Below are 11,911 nucleotides of genomic sequence, written 5' to 3'. Positions count from 1 at the left end.
TTTATGTCTTTTTAATTTTGATTTCTGTAAAATATTTTACTTATTTTTAATTCTGTAAGTTTGTGTTTTTTTAATTTTGATTCCTATAAGTATAGTGTGAGCTTACATAAGCTATAAATAAAAAAATAGTTTATAAGGATTAAAATTGAAAAAATACCAACTTAAAAGAACTAAAATTAAAAAATATACACTTAACTTACGTGTACAAAAATGTATGTAAGAAAAAAAATATTAAAAAAGTGCAGCCACAAAGGCTCCAAAGCCGGAAAAAGTAGCCAAAGTCCCAATCCGCAGATGCGCAACAAAACGATATCTGGCCGTTAAAACTTTCTTATCGACGTTCCTTAATTGTCCAATTACAAATCCACGGATCGCGAAGATAGGCCGTCGATTAATCGAAAGCCCAACGGCAGAGATCAAACTTCAAAACCCGGAAGCTTCCTCTTCCCGCTCTAATAAATACCCCAATCTTCTTCGCCGCAATTATCCAAATTCAAGTTCGCACCAAATTTTCCTCCCAAAATGTCAGGCCGTGGAAAAGGTGGGAAGGGTTTGGGAAAGGGAGGAGCTAAGAGGCACAGAAAGGTTCTTCGTGACAACATTCAAGGAATCACGAAACCTGCGATTCGTAGGTTAGCGAGAAGAGGTGGCGTGAAGAGGATCAGTGGTTTGATTTACGAGGAAACCAGAGGAGTTCTGAAGATATTCTTGGAGAACGTGATTCGCGATGCTGTAACCTACACTGAGCACGCTAGGAGGAAAACTGTTACTGCTATGGATGTCGTTTATGCTCTCAAGAGACAGGGAAGGACCCTCTATGGCTTTGGAGGCTAAAGAATAGAATCTTTAGGTTTAATGACTGTGTTGCAGGATAAAACATTGGTTCTTTTGAATTTGCGTGAAGTTTAGTTTAGGTTTGGTTTGTTCTGTAACATACGAAGCTATGTTTGCTCAGAAAATGTAAAACTTCAATTGAAATCTAAATGAAGGAGTGTTGTTTTCGTGGCGCATATTTTCTCACGATGATTTGTTCTATTCATTGTTAATATGTCGTCAAGGTTTTTGCATTTGAATATTTTCCTAAGGAAATCGCTCTATTAAGTTAGAATTGATTTTTTTGTTTTTGGGTACGGTTGTTTCTTGTAACAGCCAATTCTTCTTAGTTGTAGATGATATGTGGCAATTTAAATTGAGGGATTGAATTAAGTGTTTTTTTTTTCGACGGTGGGTAAGCTGGACCACCTCTTACAAGTGTTTTAAGATGGTCAAGTAAAGTAGATATTATTAGTTAGATTTAATCAATCATGTTGTATAGCCTTTTTATTTAATCATGTTGAAGTCTATTTTGTTGTATCTTGTTTTCGGCATTTGTTGATCTAGTTGCTAAAGGAATATGTTTCAAATAAGCCACGGACGAATATAAGTTATACAATCTACTAAAGAGTTTATTTTTTCTGAGGTCCTTGTGCTTTTGAATTCTATCATCAGAAAACAAGTATTATTATGTGATTTCCGTAAATATTGAAAAATGTTCTTCGTGGGTCCAAATGGGGAAAACCACGTGCTTTGTGGTAGAAAAGTGCAATGGTGGTCATGGACATTTCAACAATAGTAGGCATTCAAGTGCAAGGATTTGGTTGTTTTAGGCTGCTATAAGTTTGCGTCTCAATCCAATTAATTAGAAGTGAACTGAGTATCAGAATTCTCAGATGAAATGATTTGAGAAGATATGCAATTTACAAGAGTAAAGTGCTCTATATGTATAGAGCTTTATTTTTAACGAATTACTTTTTTCGGTCTTGTTTATAAGAAAAAATATTAAAAATTAGTTAATTTTATTAAATTATATCATATCATTTTCAATAAAAAAATAAACATTTTTTAAACTATCATTTATTGAAATATGATATTAAACATAAAAGTCTTTGACCTTAATCGAAAAATATTTTGAAAGAAATCTCATTAATTAAGATATAAGTAATTTGAGATTTATTTATATTTTTATTTCTTATATTTGAGTTTAGAGAGAATAATATTGCTCTTAACATTGAACCAAGTTTTAAATATTGGTTGTGATTTTGTTGCATTTGTTGATATTGTGATAAATCATGGACAATTGTGATTGATGTTGTCCTAATTGTAGTTATGAATAGTTAGAAAACCCCTTGATGTTGTTACCTAAACCATGGTCGCATACCATTTTTATAAAACTTTGCACGGGCTTAACTAGACTAAACAAAGCTCATTAACATGGTGTGATATAGTTGGTAAATAATCTTATTTCTTAAGCATGTGGTTAGGACTTCAATTCATGACTTATGCATATGAAAAAATATATATTAAGAAATATTAACTTTTTAAATGAATCTCAGTAATTCAAAGAATTAGTCCTTAACTTTCAGCAAAGAAATTCCATTGTTCACCCAAAAAAATTAAACGAAGCTCAAGCTTGGTTCATATAGAAAAGTGCTTTGGGTCAAATTGAAGAAAAAATATATCAACAATGTGTCAATTTGTTTAAATAAATGCTTATTTTAATAAAAATATGCAAATTTTTGTTTTTTTAGTGTGTTTATTTAAATTGCTTATGCTTAAAAATAATAATTTTCTACTTATTTTAAAAACTAAATGCTATATGCTTATTAAAAACACTTAGTTTAAAATTATTTTTTTTAAGTTTAAACAAACTCACCCAATATCTTTTAGAGAAAGCTAAAAACAAGTAGTTAGTATTCAATATAAATGAAAATAAAAAAGATTAAGTTAAGAATGAAGAAAAAAAATTAGAAACACTTGTAGAAAAATACCCAATTAAAATTCTTAGTTATACAAGATTTTGTTATGTACAAAAATCCAGAAAAAAAAATCTTATTATAGCTTTTGTTTAAACCACAATAATTATTAGGATTTTTGGCTTCTCAATAGGATTCCAAATATCCTCAAAAGCTTTGGTCTTTTAGACCAGTTATGAAACTAATAATTAGTTTGAAATTTAGTTACCTTTAAAACTCGTTTTCCCTCTCCAAGGATGTATTTTATGAGAATTAAACTCATTCTCTTTTACAAACTCAACGTGTATTATCAAGTAAGTTATGTCCATTGTGAATGCCATAATCAGTTTTTGTTTTGTTTTTTAACTTTAGAAAGATAAAAACGAAAAACAACCTTAAGGAACAAAGTGCCTACTGCCTACAACATCTGCTAAGCGGAGCTGGGCAAAAATCATAAATGAGGGGTTGTTGAGAAGAAGCCCCTAGCTTTGCAAGCCAGTCAACACATGCATTGCCTTGTCTTAAGGTGTGTTGAAGTCTCAGTTGCCATTGCTTGTTAATGAGAATGCATATGCTGTTTATGCTTTGACAGACTCCTTTGAAACTAAATTTGAATTCTACAAGTCTTTACACCAACAACTTCTCCGCTAGAATGCCCAAATGATTGGCCATTAGTCCCTTTTATTCATGTAACTTGCATTGGTCCAAAAAAATAAAAAATTGAGAGATTTTTTTACTTTTAAAAAAAGAGTGACATGTGAGATCTTTTAATTAACGTGTGATCTTTTTTATTTTATTAAACTAGAGAGAAAGAGGTAGAAATGAATCTTATTTTCTGATTTTATGAATTGAAAACTATGACAATGGGTTGGTTATATAACTAATCACTCAGTTAGTTACATGACAATTAAGAATCTAACTAACTAATAGCTAAGCAATTACTTTAACAAACTAACAACTAATGGAGGGTTCTAATACCCCTCAAGTTGGAAGATATATATATATATATATATATATATATATATATATATATATATATATATATATTTATTTATTTGGAGGTGAGGCTTACAAATAAGGACTTAGGAAATGCCTTTGTCAAAAGGTTTGCTAGTTGATGCTTGGAAGGAACATGGAAAAGATTGATGAATTTGTTGCTGACATATTCTCTGATGAAGTGAACATCAATGTCAATGTGTTTTGATCTTTCATTCATAGTAGGATTGCTTGCTAATTGAATAGCAGATTTACTGTCACAGAAAACTTTGCATGAGGGAACCTAGACCTGAAAGGTTCTTAATAATTGCCTTATTTGAATGCATGGTGTAGAGACCATTGTTTAGGTCACCCTTGCCAATCTCCCTCGATTGTCGGGTTCCTTGGATGAAAAAATTGTTGGCAAAAAAGGTTAGTGACATTTTAGTATTTTGTAATAGTTGACTTACAGAAACTAAATTGACACTATAAGAAGGTATATATAAGACATTATAGCTTGAGTGTTGGTGACAAGGTAATTGAACCTATTGCACTAAGAAAAACTTGCGTCTTATTTGGAAATGTAACATGCTTATCATGTAAGTATGTGAAAGAATTGAACATGGATAGATCACAACAAATGTGTGAAGAAGCACCAGAATCAAATATCCAAGTGCTGCGATTGGATGACTAGAAAGTGGAAAAAACCATACCTAGGCAAAAGTTACTTGATTGATCAGAATCTACTGAGGCAACCTTAGCCATTTGAGCTTGAATAAATTGCATCATCATTTGATATTGTTGACTGGATAATGAAGAAGAACCATTTGCATCATGTGCACCAGTATTTTGTTGATCGACAACATGATTTACAACAACAACATGCTTAGTTCTTGGACCTTTCTTGCTATATGATGGTGGATAACTATGAATCTTGTAACATTTCTCCTTAATGTGACCTAAAACTCCACAGTGTGAGCAAGTAGGTATTTCCTTCTTAGTGAACTTCCCTTTGGCAGCTTGAACCGCACAAGCCATTTGAGATTCAGTAGGCAATGAAGAATTATCTACTTGCCTGTTCTACTCATCTTGAAAAACAAGAGCAAAAACCTGATTAATGGATGGCAATGGACCCATTAATAGGATTTGGCCTCTCACATTTAGGAAATTCTCATTAAGCCCCATCAAGAACGTATAGACACCTTCACTTTGAAGGTGATCCAATATAGGTTGTACTCCACCACAAGCACTGGTGAAACGGGCGATATTCACCAAGTTGCTCCCATATAGCCTTGAATTTGGTGTAGTATGAACCAATTGGAGATGAACCTTGTACAAGGTACCAACAACATATGGATTCTGTCAAGTGGTATGGTACCAACAACATATCTAGATAACTCAGATGCTCATGGAAGACCGTAAGTAGTTCTCATGACACATCCACAATGAGAAGGGCTTTTGCCAGCATAATGTACACGCTCAAACTTAGCAACAATTTGATTTAAAGCATACCTTGATACCATGCCAAGTAGTCTCTTGTATCAGGTAACTTTAAAAACATGTGCAACCACATGTGTACTTGTCTCAAAAGATGCCTTAATTTCAGTGTGTTGCAACATGATCATGTTGTTCATGGCTTCCCAAACACTACATAGGTCTGCAAGGCTATTTTGTAGTAGTCTTTTTAAGACCCAATGAGCAGACTCAACTCTGCATATGAAATACACAACCAAGTAAACAAACACAATTTTTTTAATCCATTAAATTGTAAACCCTGACAACAAAAATTTAGAATTTTCGCACCTGTTAGTTGTTGTGTTTCCTAAGTGCATCACCTTATTTGTCTAGGCTTTAACAAATCTTTCTTTACGAGGAATCAACTATGTTTGGTTGACATAGTCAACAAACATTGGCCATGGTGAGCAAACAATTTCAAACTATTAAGGCACTCATCAAACTATTGCTCAAAAGGACAATCAACCAAACTCCCCCAGGCTTCCATGACATAATTCCATGTATTTTTTTGACCAACCAGGGTTTTACACTTTGCCTTCACATTCTTATCAATGTGAAACCGACACAACAAATTGGTTGCATCAGGGAATACAGTTTTCACTACATTCATCAATGCTAGATGTCTGTCAGTAACAATAACTCCAGGGAGCGCATCGCGTTTGAGGAAAAGACCTTGAAACCATTGTAAAGCCCAAACAATATTATTCAGACGTTCTCCCTCCAAATAGGCAAAAACAGCAGAGAATGTCATCCCTGTTAGTATCACACCAACAATATCAAGTAATGACATCCTATACCTGTTTGTTTTGTAGGTATTGTCTATCAAAAATATCAAATTACAGGCATTAGTTAATTTGGCTGCATCAGGATGACTCCAAAATATGTCACGTACAACATCTTCATCCTTCAATCTATGCCAATGAATATACTGATCCCGTTCAAGAAGCTTCATTAGTTGTTGCATTTCATTATTATTGCTTTTTATGGAAGAACGGTAACTATTTCATACATTGTATATTTGCTTGATTGTTATATAACTATTGGCATTGTGCTCTTTCAACGTTAGAAGAATATCTCTTGATTTCACCATTGACTTTGTCATATCAACAACAATGATCTTCTCATCCTTAGTAAGTCGACTAACATATGGATCTCCAACTAATGACTTTGCTAATTCATGATTGTGACTCCCACAAATCAAATTCACCATCCATCGTTCGCCTCCCACAACTAGTTTCACACGCAGCTTTAAAGGACACCCACATTTTCTACTGTGAGTACATGTTTTTACCAAATCATTCTTCTTGGCCCTATACTGACCACTTCTTTCACAACCAATTAAAACAAATGAGGTCCTTCCTCTAATACCATTATTTGTGTCTAACCTCATAATCATCGCTATAAATCCAATTTCGTAAGCAACAGATCGAGCCAAATGCAGAACATCATCACGGGTAGCAAACACTTACAATGCAATCCATACAAATTTAGTCTTCAAGGGACATTCATTTAATTACTTTAATAACAATAAATCATATTAATACCTGAGAAGTATTGAATGCATCAAAACAATCAACATGTTCTTCATTCACACTAGCTTCGCCTTCATTTTGGTCATTCATATCAACTTCTTCAGACATTACACTATCATACATCCACTGATCTTCGTCCATCCTAAGAAAACATTCAAAAATTTCAATGACAAACAAAAAATCCCTAACCACACCATAATTATACTATCATATAATTTTTGCATTTTTATAGCATTTATTAATATGATACATTAAATTAAATTAAAAATGAAAAAAAATTTATGTACAAATTATTTTCACATTAATATCACTTTCAAACTATACAAACTATAACTATCAAATGAATATTCTAACTATATTTCTTTTAAAGTTTTTTAATTATCAATTCTAATTTTTTCTAATTAAACAATAAAATAAATTTATAAAAATAACAAATAAATTTTTTAAAAAATTACAGATTGACAATCCGTAAGATTCATACGGATTACCAATCCATAAGAAGCATACGGATTGCCAATCCGAAAGTTATATAAAACTTATGGATTATCAATCCATAAATTTAATATAACTTATGGATTATCAATCCGTAAGTATTATGAAAAAAAAATTAAATCAACAACTTATCTCTGCCATTAATGTCCAAACCAACCACCGTCACAATCACTACTTGTCGATAAACCACTGTAAACAATGCACATCGACCAAAGAAGACACAAGAACGAATGTCAAACTCTCATGGAACACCTCTCACGGAACGAATGACGGCGAAGGAAAAATTAAAACAAGCTCAGAAGAAAACTAAAGAAGAAAAGCACTACTTATAACACAGGGGTATAATGGACATTTTAAAAAAATTACTGGGTGTACCCGCAAAGCTGCTGGTGCCTAAGCAAATCCCTAAAGTTAAATATCTAACTAGATTCAAATCCTCACTCATTTTCTCATTGTAAGGTAAATACAAGTTCTCAGGTGATTGAATCAAAGACTTTCCAATTTTGGATTCAAACACCATCTTTTTTCTAGCAAGTATTATGATTATAATATTAATTAAAAAAAACCTGTTAGGGGTTACTTTTGTTGAATGACATTTTTTGTATAAAAATGTTGTGATACACATTCTAATACAAATTTAATGGATAAAAACAAAAATAAATCTAAAAGTAGGAGTTTGAATTTTGATTCATTGATAAAATTATTTTTACCTTGAAATTAATTTTATAACCGGAAAAGAAACTCGGTCTATTTAATTTTGCAACTTGGCGTGTCTCATTTTTTGGAGGGAGTTGCTACGTGCACCCAGTATTATTGCTGGGGCACCCAGCAAACAGTGAAGTGGCGAAAATGCCCTTCCGCGAAGACCATTTTTGGAAGAATCTTCTTCCGGAAAAAGATTTCGTGATTCCGGAAGAACTCAGGAACACTTTCTGGAAGAACGTCATCCGGAATGTTTCTGGAAGAAGGTTCTTCCGCAAGATAACCTTCTACTTCCAGAAGATAACCTTCTACTTCCGGAAGAAGGGTCTTCCAGAAATTTGTTTTTTTTAAAAAAAATGATATTTTTTGTAATAATTTAATTTTAATGAATAAACTAAGTTATAAAATAATTCATATTATTATACATAAATAATTAGTGAACATAATTATGACTAATATTTATAATTTCTTTTTTACGCGCATGTAAATGTAAATATTAATTTGTGTGACAATTTAGTATAATTTAAACCATAAAAATTAAGTAATTCGTATATTTTATTAAAAATATAAAATATTTATTATGATAACATTTAATTTGTATTACAAAAGTTAATATATAATAAAAAATGATTATTATTTTATAACAATGTCAAGAAAAAATAATTTTCATTTTGTAATAATAAGTAAAAATAAAATAATATTTAATGCATATGTAATGACGATTTTGCCCCTGTATAATTTTCTTTAAATTTACTGCTTCACGGCTTCCATTTCACGCTTCCATTTCTTACTGTGCCTTCTTCCTTCGTTGCCTTCTTTCCTTTTCTTGCTGTTGCTTTCCACGCTGTGTAGCTTTGAAGATTTGGTGGTCCCGTGAAGTATTTGAAGTTTTGGTGGTCCCCGTGAAGCAGGTGTTTCGTATTTGAAGTTTTGTTAGTCGTTGTTCTTCCTATTTCGTCGGAGGTACGCATTTATGGTTATTTTTTGCGTTTTCTGGCTAGTTTTTAGAGAAGAAAAACAGTAAAAAGCTGTATCCGGAAGAAATTTTAAGTACTGGAGGAAGAAGTTCCGGAATGAGAATGTTGAATTTCCGGAAGAACTTCTTCCGGAAGTTACTAAGGCTCATTCTGGAAGAAGTACTTCCGGAAGTACTTCTTCCGGAATGAGCCGTAGTAACTTTCGGAAGCACTTCTTCCGGAAGTAACTATGGCCCATTCCGGAAGAAGTAGTTCCGGAAGTTTCTCCCGGAAGTACTTCTTCCGGAATGAGCCTTAGTAACTTCCGGAAGTTTACATTATTAACAAATTTTTTTATTTCTGTTTTAAAATATATATATATATATATATATATTGTGGATTATTGGTTTAATCAGGTATAATGATTTGGTATAATATTAAATGATTTAGGTAAGTTAATTGTATTTTGTTGTAGTAGAAAAATGTTTTATTAGTTGTTTATTATAGTGATAAGTTTAGTTTAAGTAAATAATGTAGTTATAAATTTAGAATATATTTGTATTAGTTGTTAGTATGTTTGTTAGTTAATAAGTAGTCAATTTGTGGATGTGGTTATATGATAATTTGAATATACTTGTGTATGATGCATATGTCCTGTTAATATGTTTGTTATTTAATGTGTAGTAAATTTTTGGATGTGGTTATATGATAATTTGAATGTACTTGTGTATGATGCATATGTCCTTAAGATGGACGAAGATCAATGGAGGTATGACTATGCGATGTCACAAGAAGTTCATATGGATTATGATTATGATAATGAAGAAGAATGTGGGGTGAATGAACCACATGTGGATTGTTCAAATGCTTTTAATACGTCTCAGGTAATCATAGATAATTTGAGTCATTTGGTTGAATTGATGTTTTGTATAAAATTTAATATGTTTGGGTTGCGTTGTAGGTATTCGGTACTCGAGATGATGTTTTGCAATGGGCTCGAACAGTTGTCCATGAAAATGGATTTGTTGCAGTGATTATGAGGTCTGACACAGAGACCGGTAGCAGAGGAAGAAGTTCATTTGTCTTAATTGGGTGTGAAAGAAGTGGTACGTACAAGTGTAGGAATAAAGAATTCGTTAGAAAAGACACTGGGAGTAGGAAATGTGGTTGTCCCTTCAGGCTTCGTGGGAAACCAGTGCATGGAGGGGAAGGTTGGATGATGAAGTTGATCTGTGGGATTCACAATCATGAATTGGCCAAGTCCTTAGTTGGACATCCATACGTCGGGAGATTGACTAAGGAAGAAAAGAAAATTATTGCTGATATGACAAAGTCGATGGTGAAACCAAAAAACATCTTGCTAACGTTGAAGGAACACAATGCCAACAGTTGCACCACGATAAAGCAAATTTACAATGCAAGAAGTGCATATCGTTCTTCAATAAGAGGAGCTGATACCGAAATGCAGCATCTGATGAAGCTTCTCGAACGTGATCAATACATTCATTGGCATAGATTGAAGGATGAAGTTGTGGTGCATGATCTGTTTTGGTGTCACTCAGATGCAGTAAAGTTATGCAATGCATGTCATCTGGTGTTTTTTATAGACAATACCTACAAAACAAACAGGTACAGACTCCCACTACTTGACTTTGTTGGAGTGACACCAACGGCGATGACATTCTCTGCTGGGTTTGCATATCTGGAGGCTGAGCGTATTAATAATATTGTATGGGCTTTAGAACGATTTCGAGGCCTATTTTTAAGAAACGATCGCCTTCCTGTTGTTATTGTCACTAATAGAGACCTAGCACTGATGAATGCAGTGAAAACTATGTTCCCCTGTGCATGTGAGCTTTCTAGGTATACTGCTGGCAGCATCCCATTGGAGTCAGTCCATCTTTTCTGGAGGAGACTTTGCTTTTCAGACCAAGGGTTATGTGAGACGGAAGTCAACATCAAGGAAGAGATAGAGATCATATCTAAAAGGTTTGATGAACTGGATGTGTCTGGCAAAGTAACTCTGAAGAGTAAACTTCGAGAAATTGCATACCCTGATCATAACTCTATGTGCCCTCCTCCGTCAAAGGTCAACACTAAAGGTGCACCGAAGAAACCGATGAAAAGAACTCAAAGATCCACAAAGCGTGATCTGTCTTACTAGGAGTATGTTGATGCTTTTCATTCTGTTCAAAGCAGCAACTCTCCCGTCAAACGAAGTGCATCATGTTCTGAACTACCTCAGCCAACAAGGATCATCCCGATGTTGGATCAATTTGCGTCATTCATTCAAGGTTTCATTCGTGACGTTGTGGATGTGAAAGCGGACGGTAACTGTGGATATTGGTCCATTGCCGCTTTATTAGGTATGGGGGAAGATTCGTGGCCGTTAGTGCGTAATGAATTGATTAAAGAACTTGACAGGTGGTTGCATGAGTACATGAACCTCTTCGGTGGCATAGAGAGATTTGAACAATTAAAATTGTCCCTACTTGTTGATGGGTTTTCGAAGGTATGTTTTTAGGTTAATTTTTTTAATAACAATCTTTAAATTACTTACATGTGTATGTTTGGTTCATTCAGGTTAGCGTGGACAAGTGGATAAATATAACGGAGATGGGATATGTGATTGCATCACGGTATAACGTAATCCTTGTATCGTTGTCTTGACAACAAAGCATGCCATTTTTTCCTCTTAGAAGTCAACCACCACCTGATTCTTCTGGGCACCGCATGATATGTGTCGGTCACGTGTTTGGGAATCATTTTGTTCAGGTACATTGAATATAGTTAGTATAACAATTATGCAATGACTTCGCTGGTTCATTTAACACAGTCACCGCATGATATAATCTTTGTTCATGTACAACAGGTTTATTTGAAAGACCATTTTCCCTTACCGCCTCCAGCGTTGTTGTGGTCAAGCAATTGTTATTCTCAGGCAAAGCAGTGGACAATTCCATATATT

The 11,911-nt window shown here is 33.5% G+C and overlaps 1 protein-coding gene across 1 annotated transcript; it reads left to right on the top strand.

The window, feature by feature from the left end:
* The first annotated feature begins 473 nt into the window (after positions 1-473).
* LOC114374425 (histone H4) lies at positions 474-1,012 on the top strand. The gene has a single exon (XM_028332060.1). The coding sequence runs from the start codon at positions 523-525 to the stop codon at positions 832-834; it is 312 nt and encodes a 103-aa protein (XP_028187861.1). The 5' UTR covers positions 474-522; the 3' UTR covers positions 835-1,012.
* The last annotated feature ends 10,899 nt before the right edge of the window (positions 1,013-11,911 follow it).

This window comes from Glycine soja, chromosome 11, assembly GCF_004193775.1.
Source record: "Glycine soja cultivar W05 chromosome 11, ASM419377v2, whole genome shotgun sequence".
Lineage (NCBI taxonomy): Eukaryota > Viridiplantae > Streptophyta > Magnoliopsida > Fabales > Fabaceae > Glycine > Glycine soja.
Note: the sequence above shows the minus strand (reverse complement) of the source record. Positions and strands in the feature narration are given on the sequence as shown.